The 19693-nt window shown below is 38.7% G+C and overlaps 1 protein-coding gene across 3 annotated transcripts in view; it reads left to right on the plus strand.

Moving 5' to 3' along the window:
• The window catches only part of PRKG1 (protein kinase cGMP-dependent 1), a 533418-nt gene that overhangs the window by 404133 nt on the left and 109592 nt on the right, over positions 1–19693 (plus strand). For all 3 annotated transcript variants that reach the window (XM_042789839.1, XM_042789836.1, XM_042789830.1), the window contains 2 exons: positions 3233–3310; positions 7513–7607. In XM_042789839.1, coding sequence (XP_042645773.1) covers positions 3233–3310; positions 7513–7607 — 173 coding nt within the window. The remainder of the gene's footprint in view (positions 1–3232; positions 3311–7512; positions 7608–19693) is intronic.

Genomic DNA, 19693 nt, shown 5'->3' on the forward strand with positions numbered 1-19693 from the left:
TCAGACGTTGGATTTAATCTTGCAAACGCAAGTCCAGAATAAGCAGTGGGGTTAGTCTAAAGCTAGTAAAGACACACTGAACCCACCTGCTTTACTGCTATTCTTTTTTTGTGATATTAATTCAGATATTATTCATTTGCTTGTGCCACCACATCACTGTAAAGCTGTAGGAATTGTTGAATTTTCCTCATAATGTTCTTGGACTGGTTTTCTCTAGACAAACTAGAGCTTGTATTGTTAAAATATGCATCAGCTATACCATGAATATGTACAACATTTTCCAAAGCACTTCTTCAGATGACTTTGTATGATGGTGCCGTATGTACCTGTGAATGTATTGCTACCTTATACATGGCTGGCTAAATGCAAGAGGCTTATAATTATTTTTATTTGCATGTGTTGTAAGTGAGCACTTATAGACTTTGCCTGTTTTGCACAGTGCTTTCAATCTAAATGGACAGAAATAATTTGGTTAGAAGGGTGAAACACACGGATGAGTTGGTTTGTGTTACAAAAGGAGAATTTAAGAGGGAGATCACAGTTAGAGGATGGTGAAGGACAGGTTGATTCGAGCAAGAAGAATTGTGGTAAAGCCAGGTGGAGTTAGCTGTGAAAGAAATGGGCTGAAATGCATAAAGACAAAGATGTGCACTGCAGGAAGGGCATGGATAAAGGTGCCAATGAGGAGGAGGTCAAGCGAAATGAAAGCTCTGCATGATTGAGTACTCAAGAAAGGACTAGAGGAATATGATTTGAATGTTGGAAGAAGGACTTGCAGTATTTTGAATGAGATTTGAGCATAGGAAAGAAAAATATGGTAGACAAGAGATGCTCAAGCAAGAGGCAGCTTCAGATCCTTCAAAGCTCAGATTTGTTCTCCCATTCCTTGAGTGGAAGGCTGGGTGGGAAGGCTGGGAGGACTTCCAGCCTGGAAGGGTTTAAAGCCAGGTTGGACGGGGCTTTGAGCAACCTGGTCTGGTGTCCCTGCCCATGGCAGGGGGATTGGAACTGGATGGTCTTTAAGGTCCCTTCTGACCCAAACAATTCTATGATTCTGTGATTCTATGGCTCATGGTTGGGAATGGTTGGGAGGACTCATGGGCAGAAATCAGATACAGCAGCAGGACTGAATCTCAGTGCTAAGTGGCTGGTGCAGTTGTAATTGGTGACAAAGACCAAGAAATGGCCTTTTAGGAAGAAGGTTTTGCCATGTTGAATGTGTTAATTGGCCACAAGTTGAGAGTCAGCTCTAAGGCAGCATCAGCTGAAAATTGCACAAAAGTAACATAAGCAGTAGCAGTTTAATATGTCTAATGAATATAGATTACCTATACTAAAATTGGAAACTTTCTGATGGGTATTTTCAATCGTTAGATTTTTGGGTGCCTACAAGATTCCACCTGAGAGGGTATGATCCGAAAACCTTATAAAATCAGGCCCTCTGAAGTAGTCTCAACCTGGATGCTCAAAAATATGCATCCTCAAAATCTGCTATCCAGAAACACCCCACATAAGACGTAAAACTCTTGTGAGTTTGTGTCTATGGTCTCCTCCAGGCTTTTCTTCATCTTCCCACTCTGGCACGTGGAAATAGGAGAAATGCTGAGGTTTTTAGATCCGTCGGAGCCCATTCAGGATGAAGGCAACACACAAGTTAGTCTTCCTGACCCATCTTATCTGGTCTCTTTTCTGAAGACTGACATGATAATATTCAGTATTTGTAATTCTGATAGAGAACTTTATTTTTTAATTTACTAATCTTTTGGAGAGTCTGAAGAGTATTAGTTACTAACGTACTTCTTTGACTTTCTGATTTTATTTACCCAGATTATTTTTTAGGATGGTGTAAGCACACAGAGCGTAACCATATGTGTTTTAAAGGACTACCCTAATTAATTCTGTATTATAGTTCACTTAGCTATCTTTTCTTTTTCCTAGGACAGTTACTTTTCATTAATATCACCATATGCCCAGTTCTCCCAAACCAAGAAACTGTTTCTCTCAGATGCATTTACATGAGCCTTTAGCTATTTATTTTCATGTTGGATTCTGTTACCAGTCTGTAAGTGGCACCAAAAAGGTTGGGTATAAAGATAAATAAATAAACGCAGGTCAATAAAATACCCTTGAGGGAAAACATCTCAAGCTTATCCAAATTCTAGGATTCTGATTAATTACTCTGTTTTAGCTCAAATCCATGCTTGCTGTTGTTTATACATACTTTGGGATTAAAAGACCTGGTGGTCTTTTCTGGCGCTTTGTTCTTTACTGTAGTTTCAAACAACACCCAAGCCAGAGCACAGGGTGTTTTTGGGGAGGTTTTGTCACAAATCGGTGCTGGAGCACAGCAGACCTGATGTCTGCAGCTCTCTGCAGGGGCTTGAATAATAATAGAAGAAAAAACAGTAGTCATTTGTCCAGTAGGAGATGTAGGTAAAGGTGTTGGGTGGGAAACTCTTGGCATTCCCCTGCATCTGCTTGCTACCAAACTGATGTTTGTTGAATATGAAGGGGGCAGAGCATCTCTGAAGAAAATGACAGGGTTTGGGGGGAGGGCAGGTGGGTAAATATGAATGTAGAGTCTTTATTTAGAAAATAGTGGCTTTTAATTTATTGGTGAAGTATAAGTGCATATTGATTTTGATGGGGTAATACAAGGGACGAAATTATCCTATTAAGTTTAGATGCAAGCATTGATAAGCTGCGACATAAATTTAGCAAGGAATATTCCACAAAATAAGGCAAAAAGACGGATTAAACTACTATAATAGCAGGAGAAGAGCAAAATTTATTTGCTGAATAAAGCCCTTGCTAGCAAAGCTGGAAAAATACCCAAAGCAACAAAAAAAAAAAAAAAAAGAGAAGAACTATTTTTACAACAGACATATTATTATCATTTAGTTCATGTACAGTATTCTCTGTTTAAAATTCCTCTGTCTGGTTTACTTAGTATAAATGGATTTAGGCTGTGAGGATAATTCATCTGGGCAAAAGCTGGCACTAGCAATGTAAGAAGAAAAATGGGCAAGCCATAAACAGTTCCATTTTAATTATTACATTCCTTGACACAGGACAATTTTTAAATCACGGCCGATGTCAGACTGGGATAAAATTGGGCCAGGGTTATGTTTCCATAAACGTTATCTTGCAAAACTGCCAAACTATCTGCTGAATAACAATGTCTGATTCTGTTTGTTCATCTTTTTTTTTTTTTTTTTTTTTTTTCTTACAGACGCACTATGAAAGCGGAGAGTATATTATACGGCAAGGTGCTCGAGGGGACACTTTCTTTATAATCAGCAAAGGAAAGGTAAGTTGACACCTTTCGAAGGCAAGCGGGATGATGGCGATGATGTGCTCTCAAAATTCAGCACTAACCAGGACTTTCTCTCTCCCCTCCCCGAGGCACAAATGTTGCAACATTTGACATTTAATTAAACTTCTTGGCACTGCATCAGTAGGGCAGAGTGGCCTGAAGGAGGAAAATAGATCTCGTGCTGTTTTACACACATGCTCACAGTGAACACTCTGGGGTTGAAAACAGTTGTTGAGTCTCTTAGTAAATGACCAAAAAGCTCAATTTGTTTTTAACAAATACAATAATGCTCAATGTTTTCTTTGCTAAGTATCACTCTGACTTCCAGACTTCATTCTCACGGCTATCACTTCTTAGCTTCTCCAAATTAAATAGTAAGAAGCCATAGAAGTCTGAGCTCTCTCCTTGGGAGGAAAAAAAAAAAAAAAAAAAAAAAAAAGTCTTAGTTTCTGTTCAACTGCTCACAGGGAAAATATGCTTTTTGACCTCCTTTGCAATAAAATCATGATAGGATTTTATAGAAGGAGTTTTTTCCTTCCATTCAACTTTTTTATTTTTTTTTTTTTTAATCTGGCCTAATACTTGAGAAAAATTTGGCTTCTTTCCACATAGCAGGATGGAGATATTCAAAGGAATACACAGTGATTTCACACTGCAGATGAGATGTGATACATTGAAAGTAAACACAAATGGATAAATATGCTTGAAAGTAAGCCAACCCCAGCCTCCTCGTTCGTGGATCTGATGTTTGCACAAAGGCATACATTAACATTGTCCTTGCGTAATTAAGGGTAGCAAAAACTCCATGGCATCCGTAGAGGAAGGGTGTGGGCGTCATGCATGCTGTTGAGTTGTCTCCTGAGGCAGCTGTCAGCTCTCAGGTACTAAAACTAGATTTTCACCGTCATCTTCCACGCTCTATCTCTAGGAGCCATTCTTCATCAGAAGAAAGAAATGGTCTTTTTTAGATAAGTCAGATAGTCATGGACCAATTTCTGAAGTTAAGATTATCATGGACTGCAAAAATCCAAATTTGACAGTGTTGCCTCATGCCCTTTCCCTTCCCCCCACTCAGAAGTAATACTTCCTCTTCTCACAGAATAAGGACAACCATGATGCATGCTTCAAATCCTCTTTTTTTTCCCCTTTTTTAATGGGCAAAATAATGGGAGAGTGAGCCTCCCTCCCCCACTGAGTGTTTGAAGCCCTCCTTGGCATGTTGGCCAGCCTGTTGGCAACAATACTATTGCCCCACGTGGTCAGGAGGATCCCATTCCCTTCCTAGCAGTCCTCAGCCTCCAGAGAGAGCCCTTTGGTCGTAAAAAACAAATCCCTGTTGTTGACACCAGCTGGGCAACCATTTGTTGACGTGCATCTCCTCAAGTTCTTACACTCCACCTGAAAGATGGAGGAGGAAACTACCCATGCCCTTCGCCATTGCTCCAGAGCCTTGTAATGCTGCTTGAGATGTTCCTTGGCTTTATCCCTGGCCTTTGCTACTTTATCTTACTATGACAGCTGATAGCCAGAAAAAGGGAGCTAAAATAAAACAACACACATGGGCTTACTGAGAAATTCCCAGACCCTCAGCTGGATCCTGGTGGCTTGACAGAAATTCCCACAGGGACTGTTAAATTCTACCCCGTTCTCTCCTCCAAGCTTACTGATCTGCAAAAAAGATATCAGTGACTGATAGAAGATGGATGGAGTTGGAGAGTGTTTAATGTGAATGCCTGTATTAGGATGTAAGAGCTACACAGTGGATGTAACAACTAACCCATGCTAAGGTTATAGCCCATGATAGGAGGAATAGAGAGTCAGCAGTGAAATGTGAAATAAATAGCAACGAAATATAGAATTAACAAATCAATGTATGTTGCCTGGGACTTTCTGGATCAGGGGTACATAATGTCTCATGCTAAAACCTGACCCAGGCAGCTTAATAAGTCAGAAAAAAACCCCTCACGTACTTTCTGCATTGAACAGCATTGCATGAGTATTATCAGCGAGAGTTACTTATAAAAACTCTGCCTCAACTTTTATGTCAGAGTATCTGTAGCGACAGTCAAGTGAACAGACAAAATTATTTACATTTCTGAGCCCAGCACTTCTCTCAGAAATGCTTAGAAAGACTTCTGATCCATTTTCTTTCAGCCCATGCTCCGTGGATAGTTCTTTTAGGAGCAAAATCACTTTACCTTTTTTCTCCGCTGCGCTTGATCCTGCTGCCAAGCTCATTTATTTTGTTTATTTTAGCATGTTTCCTTGAGTCCAAGTGAATAGAAATCAAAGGTGTGTTCAAAAAACCCTGTGTGCAGAAATCTGTTGAATAATACGTCAGATGAAAACAGTTCAGTCCTTTCTGGTTGCAAAGTGCTGCTGCTCTGTGTCTCCTTTACCTGGGGACATAGCGTGCCATGCTGTGCCACTGTGCATCATTTTCCCCTTAAAAGCCGTGGCATGGCACCAATTTAATGCCGGATCATGTGGGTTCTTCACTGGTACCGTGGCTATTCAAATGGCTCATTACTTTGAACCACATGGAAATCACACTCCCATAATCCCTTAGCACTCATTGCTTAGGATCAGTGGAGGTCCTGGAGAAAGAGCTTAAATCTGCATTAAAGTTCCCTTTGTTTGCCCAAGTGTTTTTTTCATCAGCTACAAATGTTCCTGGCTCACCCCTTACTCATTCCCTACCCTCACTGATCTTCGATGAGTCACTGCAACTGTTAAATATTGTGTGATGTAGATTTAGAGGGATCATTAAGGGCTCAGACCCACTGGTTTTACCATGCATAAAAGAGATGGGAAAAGGTGTGGGCCACAATTGTATATTTAGCGGTGAAATTAAACTGAAATGTCTTTAAATCCAAAAGAATGTGTCTGACATCCCAGATTTTGGCTTTGTGAATTTGTATATGCAAAAGCTCTGATTAAAGCGAAACAGCCTGAAAAGGAGATGAGAGATTTTCCCATATATGGGAGGTACCTCCAGAGAGTTGCTTATCCCAATTAGATGTTGGACAACTCGGGAGTTGGAAATGCTTCTCTCCACTGACCATAGACTGAGCCTGGACAACTAGATTTATAGGTGGTTGATGTTGGAAGAGGTGATCCCCACAGAGCACTGGAAGCAGGGGGTTGTATTTCACCTGCCTTCTCATATGGTAAAAGGTATGAGTTACCTCTGATAACATCTGCAAAGAAAGAAATATTTCTCATAGAGGGATATTCCATCAAGAACATTCATCTTTCATTCAGCCCCTTGCATCCTTGGTATGTCATGTCATTCTCAGGACCCAGTGGGATGTCAAGGGGTGGGATTTATATCCCATACTGCCACTGGAAAACAGTGCTAAGGGTGTTCAGATGATCAATTAATACTTTTCTTCTAAAATAATTTCAGAAAATAAAAAGGACTCCCAGCAATAGGAAATGATCACTCACAGATGTAAAGTTATCTTCCTGCTGTTGCAGTGCCAGATTCTTCAAGTTAGGATTACACTAGGTTATACTACCCATGGTTTCACAGTGTGTAGAAAGTCTGCTTTCCATCAACAGTAATTGCATTTCTCTTTCACTACAAAAATAAAAAATTAAAAATTAAGATGGTATTTTCCTTTACACTTCAATGAAAATACTTGGGTTTTGCTCCAGCTGGTTATCCCATCCCTGAATTTGAGAGATAGTAAAAAGCAGAGGAGACATCTTTCATCCTGTAATGCTCCAAACTGTTTCATTTCAGTTATGTCTAAATGTAGATTATTTTGTTAGTCCTTTTCCTTAAGTGAATTTAGCAACACAAAAAATCATGTGGAACAAAGCTAACAGAAGCCTATGCCGTATGTCTGTCTGATACACAGAAAATATTTGGAACATATTTCTACTGCTGACTCCATACAGACAATGACTGTGCTTGTGCAGCCAACTCCATGTTTAGAGTTAAAACCTTCAAAAAACCACAAGTACTATATTTTTGCAAGAGTAGTAGGTACCTTGGTGGAAAAGAGCAGCTCATTTTCTTGGATGGTTGTTTGGTGATGCTGAGGGAAGAGTGCAGGACTCTGGAGAATTGTATGGATTCCCAAAAGAATTTTCCCTTAGAGATGACAAATCCCGCTCTGAACAAACAGGTTTTATTTGTTAATTAAAAGTTTTCTAAATGCTGGGGGGGGGGGTTTGCTTTTCTACAGGTGAATGTTACTCGTGAAGACTCCCCCAGTGAAGATCCAGTCTTTCTCCGTACTCTAGGGAAGGGAGATTGGTTTGGAGAAAAAGCCCTTCAAGGGTAAGTGCTCCTTACGATGTAGCTCTTACGTTGAGACAATTTTTCAAGGACTTTTGCAGCTTCAGAGGCCTCTTGCAATTTGGAAAGAGATTGCTAGTGGGTTTATGCTTGTGGAGTCGAGCATTGTGACTTGGTGTTGTGTGTTGCAAGAAGGCTGCACCGTAATGGGGAAATAAAGTTTGTTCTGAGGTTGAGTGACCAAATGTAGATCTTCTCGTGTTTGTCAACATCAGAAAACAGTTTATCTCTGCACTCTCTTGCCTGACCATGCATGTGAAGTTCAAAATATTTGACGTTTTGCAACTCTGGAGTATTTTTCATGTACAATAAGAGCATAACTCTGGTCTTGATGGCATAAATGGCTGAAGGCCATGTCCTGCTCAGACGGGGGAGACAAGTGTCTTAGATTCGTAAATACCCATTGGAGTGGATAACGGTGAGACAAGTCTTGAAGACTATGCACAAACATTTATTAATTTCCTACAGTGTACTAATTGGATACACGATAATTGGCTAAGTATGTAGCGAATTATCGCAGGTGATGTAGTATGCCTTGCATTACTTAAAGGTAATAAGTGAAAAGGGGAAAAGAAAAGAAGAGAGATACAGAAAAAGAATAGAGAAATAGAGATCACCAGTCTGGGGTCCTGTGTTTGTCCCATCTGAGTTCGTTGGGGATTCCTCCATCTTCTTCACTTCTTTCTTTCTATTGCTTGCTCACTTCCTTCCCCCTGCCTCACCACTTCTCAATTTATACAGACTTTCTTTGGGTCCATCCCCCAGGCCGACCCACATACCTACGTATTACATGTATGGGGAGGGGTAAGGTGCTTCATGAGATGATGTAGCATATTCAGTGTTGTCAACTTTAATTTGCATTTTGTGGATAATGAAGCAAAGGTCACTCACCAGACAGATGGCCCTTGACACTTTACAAGCTGCACCAGAGCAGTGTTGTTCTGCCTTCACAGAGCTCCCTCCCCCAGCCCCATCCTGTGATAATCAGGCTGCCTTATCAGCTTCAGACTCCATATTATTCGCCTCATTATTCTAATTTCATTACTTGCAAGTGTTTGAGGTATTCCTCGGTGTGAGGGCCTCCACTCCCTCGATCCTTTATCTCTTTCTCGGGCTGTTTTTCTCAGTTCCTGTTTTTGGAGAGTTACAAGTTGGCTCTCACAGGTGATGGTGGTTTTTAAATTTTCTTATTGTGTATATATGATTTTAGTGGAAGTGGGTATCGTATGTGAGTGACCTGTTTTATATAAACATTTTCTTTTGGGGATGAACTAAAAGAAGAGAAACTGTAAATTCATAATCAAAAGGTGATTATTACAAAAGTATGGTTTATTTCCATAGAGAGGAGTAAGAACAGGAATAGTAGTAAAACACGTGCTTTAGGCAGTAATTTGGGGCACCCATTCATCTTAATGGACACTCATCGCAACCTGGGTACCTCTCTGTGCATAAGAACTATTGGGCTTCTCTTTGATGCTGCGATAATGTGTTCAATCCCTCTCAAGTCAGCCTTCTTCCAAAAAGAAGGCGTGAAAACATTTGAAGACCAAATTTTCTGTCACTTCTTGGCGGACAGGGAGATATATCCAGAACAAAACCTGAGTCTTGCCCCTGACAATCTATACCTTAATTATAAAATAATATGGTTATCAAATAAATGTCCTTGTTTCAGTTATTTTTTTGAAACTAAGATGGGGTTGAACTATAATTTTAAATTTCCCCCCACAAACACAGAAAATAGAAACACTTTTTGTTGGCTGTACAGGAACTTGACTCTTAGAGCTGGTATGTTTTTAAAACAGCACCAAATATATCACGGTGTCCACTCTAATAGTGAGAGTAGGCAATAGTGTGCCACACAAAATCATCTTTTGAAGAACACACACTATGGGAAATAAAAGGAATTTCCTACCTTGCCTCCCTAAATAGTTCTAGTGACACATAGCACCACCATGATGAGAATTTCTCAGCATTTTAAATATAGTATTTTGGCTAACAGGCTTAGACTGAGATTAGTTAATTTACAATAAATACTTGTCTGCAGATATTTAAATATTCAATACATATTAACTTGGATCTTCTGAAACTAAATGGAGACTTAATAATTCAGAGTATGTTCTCAGCATGCAAGGAAAGCATAATACTGGTACATTTTTTTGCTAGGAATACGGCTTACCTGAAGTACCATACCTCCAGTTTTCTAATAAGCGCAATAGTTCTGTAGCTAGATTTAATTTGAATAGTGTGAAAATATTGTAATGTAAAGCATCCAGCAGCTCAATAAATTGATAATGAATTAGTATCTTTCAGGATTGTGTAAGACATCACTGCTCAGAAACTTGGGAAACCTTTAGGAAGTTTCTACTACTGTAAAATACAGATATGGCTGACACCTCAAGATAAAATTGAATTTTTAGTGTATTTTCTTTTTCATCTTTGACTGATTTTTCATAACTGTCAGAACTTGCTTAGCCATACCTAATTACATGCTACTAGAGCATATCATGATTTCATGTGTGTAGGACATAGTAAAAACTAAAAGACATTCATTTCTGACAATATAAAGTAATAGTCTTAGTGTCCGTTCACTCTAGTGCTGCACGGCAATCTCTCACAGAAATATGTATACTGACATAGACATCAGGTGATGATATACACAATTCTGTTTTTCGTGCTCGCACCAGATGGCATGCATTATTTCGCAGTACCCCACTGCACACTGGCAGGAACAAAACAAGTTGTGAAATGATCAGCCACATCATCTTACAGTAATACTCAAGGCTCCCAACTGTTGCGCTGTTCTCTTACTTTCCTGGCTGATTGACACCAAGATAGCAGATGTACAATTTACAATATAGCAATACATAATTTACAATGTACTCACAATCAGTTATTTTTGGTGATGTTTTCTTAATTGGAAAGAAAACATTTTATAAGGCTGTTTACAATAATTATTTCTAACAACAGGGAAATAACAATTCAAATAAGCAAAGGAAAATAACTCAATGCAACTTTGTGGCTTAGATACAAAAACTAGCTGATATTTACAGTGTGCTGCCTTGGTGGCATCACACAGCTGAATCCTTGCATGAGAACATCTATCTGAACCACACTGCATCCTCTTCCAGAGGTGATGGTTTTGGAGCGGCCATCCATCCATCTCATTGGATGGAAAACATGGTTTGGTCTGTGGTGGACAGTCTTACAGAGAATGATGGCAGATGAAAAGAGGGCAGAAAAGCAAATCTTTAGGAATATAAGAAAGGCTCTTTCTCTTTCAGAAATTGTTTCCCATGAGCCAACTGAAAAGAGGAACAGTTTGAGGCATTGCCTCCTTACTGTTGCATTATATATTACATCGTATGTTGCGTTTAGATAGAGCTGTCATTTTGGGTGCTGTGCGTTTCACCCAGTTTGGGGATCCAGGAGGAGCTCCAGACTGTGGGGCAAAAGAGCGGTGATACATGGCAGAGTGCTGTTGCTTTGGAGGAGTGGTGATGGAGCCCACTTGGGCGAGCAGGAGAGAGATTTTAAAAGAAATATTCATAGTTCGGTTCATAACGCTTTTACCAAACTATCCAATAGCTGGGATTTTCTGGCAAGCATGTTGGCTTTTAAATGAGAGAATCCCTAAACACGTGGCAGCTTCAGGTCTTCTGGGTAGTGGCAAGAGAGGAAGAAACGTGTATCTATGTATAAATATAAACTCTGGGAGTGCATTGTACTGAAAAAAAAAAGTAGTGGAAATACGGATGCCTTGTTTTGGTTTAAACTTACAAAAATATATGAAGTAGTTTCAGCAAAGGTAACTTTTCCATAGAGTCAGATGAAAATGGTAGCTTGTTTTAAGGCTGTTTTACTGTATTTCTAGGCTGTTGTATTTGAGAGGATCATTTTTATTGCTGTTACCAGAAGATGTAGCTACTTCAGTGTGGCTGGGGTGGACCCTGGTGAGGCAAAACAGGATTATGAAGACACAGTTGTATTTTGGAAGCAGCTTAGTTTGCTCATTTGTCCACGTGAGCTGTCTTTGAAAATAATGAAATTACTTGTTTTTCACTTAGAGTTTATCCTCTTCAATTGTGCTGATTTATAAATCCATGCGGGCATGTATTTGCGATGTAATTAAGCCAAAGCAAAACCAATATCCATTTGACCGCGAACAAAATTATAGCAGGGTGACAGCCAGTTTGAGGAGATGAAGGCGTCTTGGCAACTGGTGTGAATTATTTTAGGGCATGGCATATGGAGAAGTTGTGGGAATTTGGGAAGCCTTCCTGCATCCAGGGTTGTGGCAGGTCAGCTCATGGATGGGACTGCCAGAGGAAGCTTCTGCTTGGCTCAGGGAGCCCCAGCCAAAGGGTGTCCTCCCTTCATCCTTCTCACTTGTAAAGAATAAAATATAGATTTATTTGTTTGTTTGTTTGTTTGTTTGTTTGTTTTTCAAAATGTTGTTGTGGTGCATAGAATGAAGAAGAAATTGTGGTCTTTGGGTCATGCAGGAGGTGCTTGCTCTGCCATGGTGACAATTATACTTGAGCTACTGTAACAGATCTATGTATACATTTTTTCTTACCTTCACAATGATTTGAAAATTAGTATGGTAGTACCTGTCTCTCATGGGACATAACAACACATCTTCCTGTCAAGAAAATTTTACTACTTCCCATTTATATCTCTGCCACTGGAGGCTCCTCTGTAATCATTTTCCCAGTGTTGCAGAAACCATCTCTCCTCTAATTCCCCCAGATCCCTGGGGTATGTTTTGTGTGAAGATAATTTCTCAGGAGCAGTAAAACAGTAGATATCTGTATGGGTAGGAGTGTCAAAAAACAATTTCCTTGCTGACCATCCAAAAACTTTATACCATATTTCGCACTTAAAATAGTGTGAATTGCTGTGACAAATGTTATCATCAGGCGTCAGAAAAAAGTAGCAATGCTCAGGGAAATTTTAGTGACTCTTTAAATCAGAATTGCAGTCGGCAATGTCAGAGCTTTATTTATTCATAAGTTACTGTAGGAACTGAATACAATCCTGAAAACTTTTTAAAAGGTCCAGTAGCTGATAGCTGAGATGAGAATGAGACATGACTAAATAGGGCCTGAGGGTATTTGCAAGCTATCGATTTGTTTCTTTTTCTAATATATGTTTGTTTTCTCTTGCTACAGCCACAGTTATGAGTCAGACTCCAGATTTGATAATTTTATTAAATCTCTATAAATGCTTCAAGAGAGGGGTCCCGCTCACGCTCCTCTTCTCCCTGTTCTAATTCTGAGTTTGCTTCTGTGTAGTTGCAATAATACTAATGCTGAACTGGCCTTTATGTTACTCCTTTTCCCAGATAAGAACCTAAAAATTTATTTTTTCATTAAAAACTTAATTGCCATAACCTGGACACCTGTATAGATACCTCACCTTGCTGCCCTGATATCTTCTTTCTTACCCTTTCTATCTTTTTTTCTTACGTGTTTTGTTTCTTTTTTCCCAGAAATTCTTTTCCCCTGTTGCTCACTAATAACTTTCGAAGGACCACAGAGATTTAGTTACTCAGTTCAAATGCTGTGGAAATAAGACCAATTCTCAACAGTTAGAAAATAGCTGACCTGGTAAATGGTAAAGTGGATTTGCATGGTGGCATCTTCAAATGTTTCTGGTTTTGCAAGACCCACACACAGTGCCCCATACACTTCATAGCTGCCTTGGCTGTCCTGGAAAGGAAAAATGAATGCTGGAGCGGATTTCGTTTCATTTTATTTTATTTTATTTTATTTTATTTTATTTTATTTTATTTTATTTTATTTTATTTTATTTTATTTTATTTTATTTTATTTTATTTTATTTTATTTTATTTTATTTTAATTTAATTTAATTTTATTTTATAAAATAGATGCTCCTATTCAGACTGATCTTCACTCTCACAATAAGTCAGGGTATTTTTTTTATCACTTTCTTGTTGTCAGATGTTGCCTTTTCTTCCTTTTATTTTACACACACAAATTTCTGCTTGCTACTAATCACCTGTTGGGAGGTATCTAACAAGTTTTAATTTGCTAAATACCCTGTCATTTCTCTCAGCCCTCACTATGCCTGAATATTTGTGTCTAGAAAAGCTTTTTCAGTGTCCTCGACTGAACTTTTCAGTGAGCGTTAGAGGTGTATTTCATCTTCATTGGACACCTTCCTGACAATACCATACTTCTACTAAAACCTTACTATCTGGTGGACTATTAACCTTATTGTCTTGAATTTTCTTGGGAAAAGAGAATGGATGGAGGATTGGAAATGTTTATTGTTCTATAAGATAGTGGTAGTAGCATAAGTATGTAAGTGGCAAACAGGAGTCTCAGAGTAGTATTATAAGATAGATAGAAAGATAAAATATTTCTAAAATATACATATATAAAAGATATATATATCCTATAGGATAATACAGCAACTTTCTGTTGCTTCTGTGTGCTTGGGAAAGAAGCATCCAACCACCAAATAGTGTTGGGGTAGGGTCTGGGGAGCAGCAAAAATACAGTGTAAGAAAGCAAATGGGGATCTGTGGTGGAAAAGGGATGGGAAAATTCTCTGTGTGGTCTTGGCTGGGAGAATTATGGTAAATTCCCACCGTCATCAATTTCTCTTGCTCATGGCCTTGGTACGGAGCCGCTCCCTGATCACCTGTCATGCCAGGGGTCATGATGCAAAGCGATTCACTATTACCATTTCAGCCCAGTTAAAAACAGGGGAAAGAAGGAAAGAAGAAACAGCCATAAGGTAGAAATCCAATTCAGGATAATGTAGTTTTCTAGACAGCAGCTCCATGGAGATGAAGATGTACCAATAGTGGTGGTAGCCATCATAAAATTGAAGCAGTGCTTCAAATGTTGATGTGTGGGAGAATGAGTCTAAAAACAACCAAAAATGACCCTTTTAACTTTGGCTAATAGGAGGAAGCAAGTTGGGAAACACTTTTTATCACCCCTGTTGCTAAATAACAGGGCTTTCTTTAAGTCCAGGGTGTTTTGTATCTCTTTTGCCCAGCATCTGCAATACTATGTGTGCAGCTCATGGACTGTGGATGTGACACACAGATTCCAAGGACTGGCTGGAAGTTATTTCATCCATTATGACAGCTGCTTTTTACACTTATTACAAGTGTTGGGTGATCTTAAAATGTATTTCAACCATTACGACTGTATTTCCCATTGTCTTTCCCTCTCTAGGTAGATTCCTGCCTATAAAGTCAGGCGAGACCTGGGAGGTGGGAGCAGGGAGTGATGGCTGATGGATTTTGACCCATCCCTCTGAGATGTAGGGAACACCAGGAGCTTTTCAAGGGTTTGGAAAAGCTGTTGGCAAACGCCTGAAACAAAACCCTCCCAGAGGCTTTGGAGGGTAAGAGCTCAAAAGCCAGGACAGCTGGAAGCGAGGAGGCAAAGTGACACTGAGATGGTGTCACCATATGGTTCCCCACAGTGTTGGCTTTCTTCCTGCAGGCATCCAGCCCCCACTTGGGATGGGAGAGGTTGCTGGGTGTACCTCTGGTCCAACAGATCTCCTAATGGCACACCACGGCAGTAATTAAATGCTACCAGGACGTCTCCCTGTCCTGTCCAGGCTGGCATCTGGTGCTTGGGTGCCCTGGTCTCAAACCCCTTAGGGTGTTGCACTAGTACAGGTGAAGAGAGTTTATGATACTGCTGTTGCAAAGTAAATCATAAAATCTTCATCAGGGCCTTTGCAGTTTGTTTAATTACATTATTGCAAGCATGTATTGATCACTGATGTAGTTGATTCACATTCTTCACCCTTTATTCCATCATAAAACACAAGCCCATATTACATTGGCTCGTGCAGGAGCTTGCAGTGAGCATCTTCAGCTAGTTGCCAGAAGTTCTTGATGCTCTGGGAATTTCCCTGGCAGGGAAAAGGTTCCCAGTTAAGAGACTCATCCAAAGCCTTTTAAAATGAGCTGGCAGGTTCGCCCCAGTTATTGTTAGGTGTGCTCTAGCTCACATAAATGTAGCTATGCCTTCATCACCTAGCAAAAATAGATGTGGGGTTTTTTTTTCAGAGCTGTGTTGACTTTAGCTACCCCGTAAATCAAGGAATGAGGGGGAAAGGACCCAGGGCGACAGAGCAAGACGTGTTGGATCTAACAGCATCTTGCCTGGGAGTGCTGCGTTGTGTCTACCAAGATGAAGGTTACCTTACACTTTTCCAACAGGAATGAGTTGATATTATTGACTCTTCTTGTCTTAAATAATAATACAGAATGGATCACAGCAGGTGAAACCAAAAGTCCATCTAACCTGGCATCCTATATTTTAACACCAACCAGAATCGATTGCTGAAGAAAGTCCTGAACTGGTGGCTTTAATAAATTATAATCATTGGTGGGTTGTTGATTTGCTTTTCAAACATGTGCAAACAGTTTTAAAATCTACAACCTTCTGTGGCAATTAGTTTCACAGTTTAAGTGTGCAGGATGACAAGAAATGCCGATTTTAATGTGTTTGATTTTTTTTTGGATGGACCATCTGCTCCTCTTACGAGATGACTCTGAATTCTCAGATGTGCAGTTGACTTCTTGATTTTCAGAAAGCTCAAGGGTCTGTTGTCTGATACTACAGATGTGGCAACAAGCTATTTAATGTGAAGACAAATAATAATTTTTCTTTACTATGTTTACAGTATCTAGCATCTTAAATGACTTGGTAAAATCTCTGGGACTCACTCCTACTTTTTATTTAACAAGAACCACACTTTTTATATAAAGATACTTGGAACTAGAGCTAACTGACTGCAGTATCATTCTGCATTTTGACAAACAGCTGTTCAGTCAATAACTTGAGATTTTTTACTAATTTGTGTGCTGGTGATATAGAAATCTGATAAGTTCTTAGTCAAGCAGATGTTGGTGAACCTTCCCAAAAAGCTGTGCAGCTTTTCAGACTTGCTCTGCATGGCAAGTTACACAAGAACTACTCCTCCAGGCTTGAATAGGCAAAGGGTTTCTTTAGGACCAAATACAGCAGGGAGAGCAATTGCAAAAAATCACATCAACAAAGGCTCTTTCAATGTCTGTGTTTAGATGATCACTTAAAAAGCTTGAGTAGGGCTGGAGTTAAGAAATGAGATGATGAATTGGGGGGGGGGTGGGGTTCAGCTGCTTGATTTTCCTCATTGCTAAATATCTTGCTTCCAAATTTCTTGAATTTCTGGGCAATTGACTTGGAAATGAGATGCAGCTTTATTTTATAATAGCATTGAACAAAACCCGTTTCATTTGAGCGCCAGTAAACACCACGTTACGAAGGAAAAACAAATGATTATGTACTTAAGCAAGATCAGTGAACACCAGAATTGGAGTCTTTTGTGCCTTATCAACCGCCTGCCTCATGCTGCATTTTGAGTGGCCGCTTTGCATTTCACAAGCCTGTTTACATAAAATACATAGTCATGAAAATACATCAGTTACTGAAGGAATATAGACAGTCGTATTAATAAAAGACTTGTGCACAAAGCATGCCTTTTTTTTTAATTTATTGTCTAAGAGAAAAAGAAAACAAATATCTGGCTTTTTATTTACTCTATCAAACAAAAAAAAAAAACTTCCTTTGGGAAATATAGCCATTAGGAGACAATTAGCATTAAATTAAAAATGTTACTACTCTTCTAACAAAAAGTACATAAATAAAGTTGCTTCCGTTTCTATGGGGAAGTTATGCTCAGAGACAGCTTCATGTCTCAAATGTAGTTAATAATTAATCAGGTTGTTTTGAGTCTTAAAGATGATAATCATTAGTTTATAAGAGCACAGCTTATTAATAGTTCTGCCTTATTTACAACTGAATCATAGCCTGAGAACTAAAACTGTATATTTGCTTTCCTTTTAGGATGCAGTCTTACAGAGCAAGCACAGTATTCCTACTGCTGAGTTTAAAATATATATAATGTTGGGCAACAAGATCGGGCCAGATGGAGGAAGGCAGAATTACAAGGGTTTTATAGTTACAAATATATATGCTTACACTTACTGCAGTGAATGTCTGAGAATTTTTCTGATGTCTTCTTGCCTCAGTGTTATTTCAGAGCTTGAAAGAAACCCTGTTGATGAAATAAGTAATGCATGGGAAATACCACAGAGATGTTATATTGTTGCTTTTTATTAGATAACAAAGCTTCTAGAGCACTATTCATTTAAAAGTATATGTTCTCATTATAGTTTTTTTTAAATAGCAAAATTTGGATGATGTATCCTCTTTTACAAACTGGGATAAGTAAAACCAGTTAGTGACAGAAATTATTACAGGGGTCAGATCTGGTAGTTCTTGCTTACTTAAAAGAGTATAAACCCAAGACTGTGCTTTGCTTTTCTCATTTGGAGGAGGTAAAAGAGCCTGCAAGGGCTTAAGGCTTCTTCTGGTTCTGGCTGAATCCTCCAAACTCTTACCCTTTGCCTCTTGTTATGTTGTTTTTGTTGTGTTTTTTTTTGTTTTTTTTTGGTTTTTTTTGTTTTTTTTTTTTTTCAGACAATACCTGTACTCTGCAAAAGAAAAACGAAAACAAAATAAACCAAACAAAACAACCCTACCTCATTTCTGTCCTGCAGCAACTTGTAGTATTTTGATGGTTTTTACATTCTTAAACAATAAGAATTTTATGTCAAAATATTACTGTTGTCAATAAATGTTGTCAATTGAATCAAAACATTTTATCCTAAAATTTCAAAATTACAATGCTTTTGTCAAAACAGTGAAATGCTGGTTTATGACAAATGTTTCCAGTTGGAAAAAAAAATCCATAATCCAAAATAAATGTGTTAATAGGGAGAGGAGAAAAAAATCCCTGTAGACCTCCAGAGAAAATTACATGTTTTCTTGGGAAAGTACTTCCATCAAAATACTCCCACTAGCTCTGTTCAGGTTTGTAAGCATTAAGTGGAACTGAAAAATACAGCACCAAATTATAATTCTCTTGACTTCCTTAAAAAAAAAAAAAAAAACAAAAACAAAACAAAAAACTAAAGATGCCTACTGGGGATGCAGAAGCAGAAGTACAAATTACTGCTGGGGATGCTGCGTGCAAACTCTCAGCCTGCCAGCTGCTCTGCGTAACATCCCATGATGCAGACAAAATAATTCATGTTAGCTTACCCTCAGAGCAGGTTTACAACAATATGTAATCACAGGGGAAAAAATGAACAAAAAATGCACTACGTTTGTTGGGTGGGTATTTGCCTAACTCCTCTATCATTTACATGGCTATGCACATACAAACATACATCCTTGAGTGTCATCACATTTAATGGCATTAAAAAAAATAATGCCTGTTTATGGCATCTCCCAGAATGCCTGCTGTAATTTATAGACAAACTTACTACAACAGAACGTGAAGTGGCTCCTGTTCAAATCTCCTCTTCCTTTTATACCCAGGATGGATTTGGTCTTGCATGTCAAGCTTGTAACTGCATAAAAAATAATTATAATTTATACATTTTTCGTACATAGAAAATGGAGGGGTTTTCCTGCAAGGATGCACAGTAGCTCAGTATTGGGGTGCAGTGCCTACTCATTTTGTGATCGTTATAAGGCACCATCATAATATGAAATATTTAATATTAAGCCTCATGATTTAAAAATAGTAGAATGTTCCTTATAGAAGCATATTAAAGTAATTCCACCTCTAAAAATATAGGATAATATATTTTCATGGCTTTCATTTTACGTGCTGAGTAATTTAAATACAAAGGGTAGGCCATTTAAATTAGCTAGTGATTTTGACACAATCATGATTTATCCATAATACAGTAAATTAGGCCCCCATCCTTGGAAGAAGAAGTTGATGCAAGTTTTCATTTAGTACACATTTCTAATAACCTGTTATTTTCTTAATCATGTTTTGATATTCAGTGTTATGAACAACACATAATGACTTTTTGATTTAATTTATATCATCCAGGTTATTCAAGAGGGAAAAGGGTCTTCACCATTATAGACTTGCTATTTTTAAAATGACTTTTCTGTAACACATCATCCCACAACAACCTGATTCCTCTCCTGAGCTTTCCTGCC

Source organism: Tyto alba, unplaced genomic scaffold, assembly GCF_018691265.1.
Source record: "Tyto alba isolate M040663 unplaced genomic scaffold, T.alba_DEE_v4.0 Super-Scaffold_1, whole genome shotgun sequence".
Taxonomy (NCBI): domain Eukaryota; kingdom Metazoa; phylum Chordata; class Aves; order Strigiformes; family Tytonidae; genus Tyto; species Tyto alba.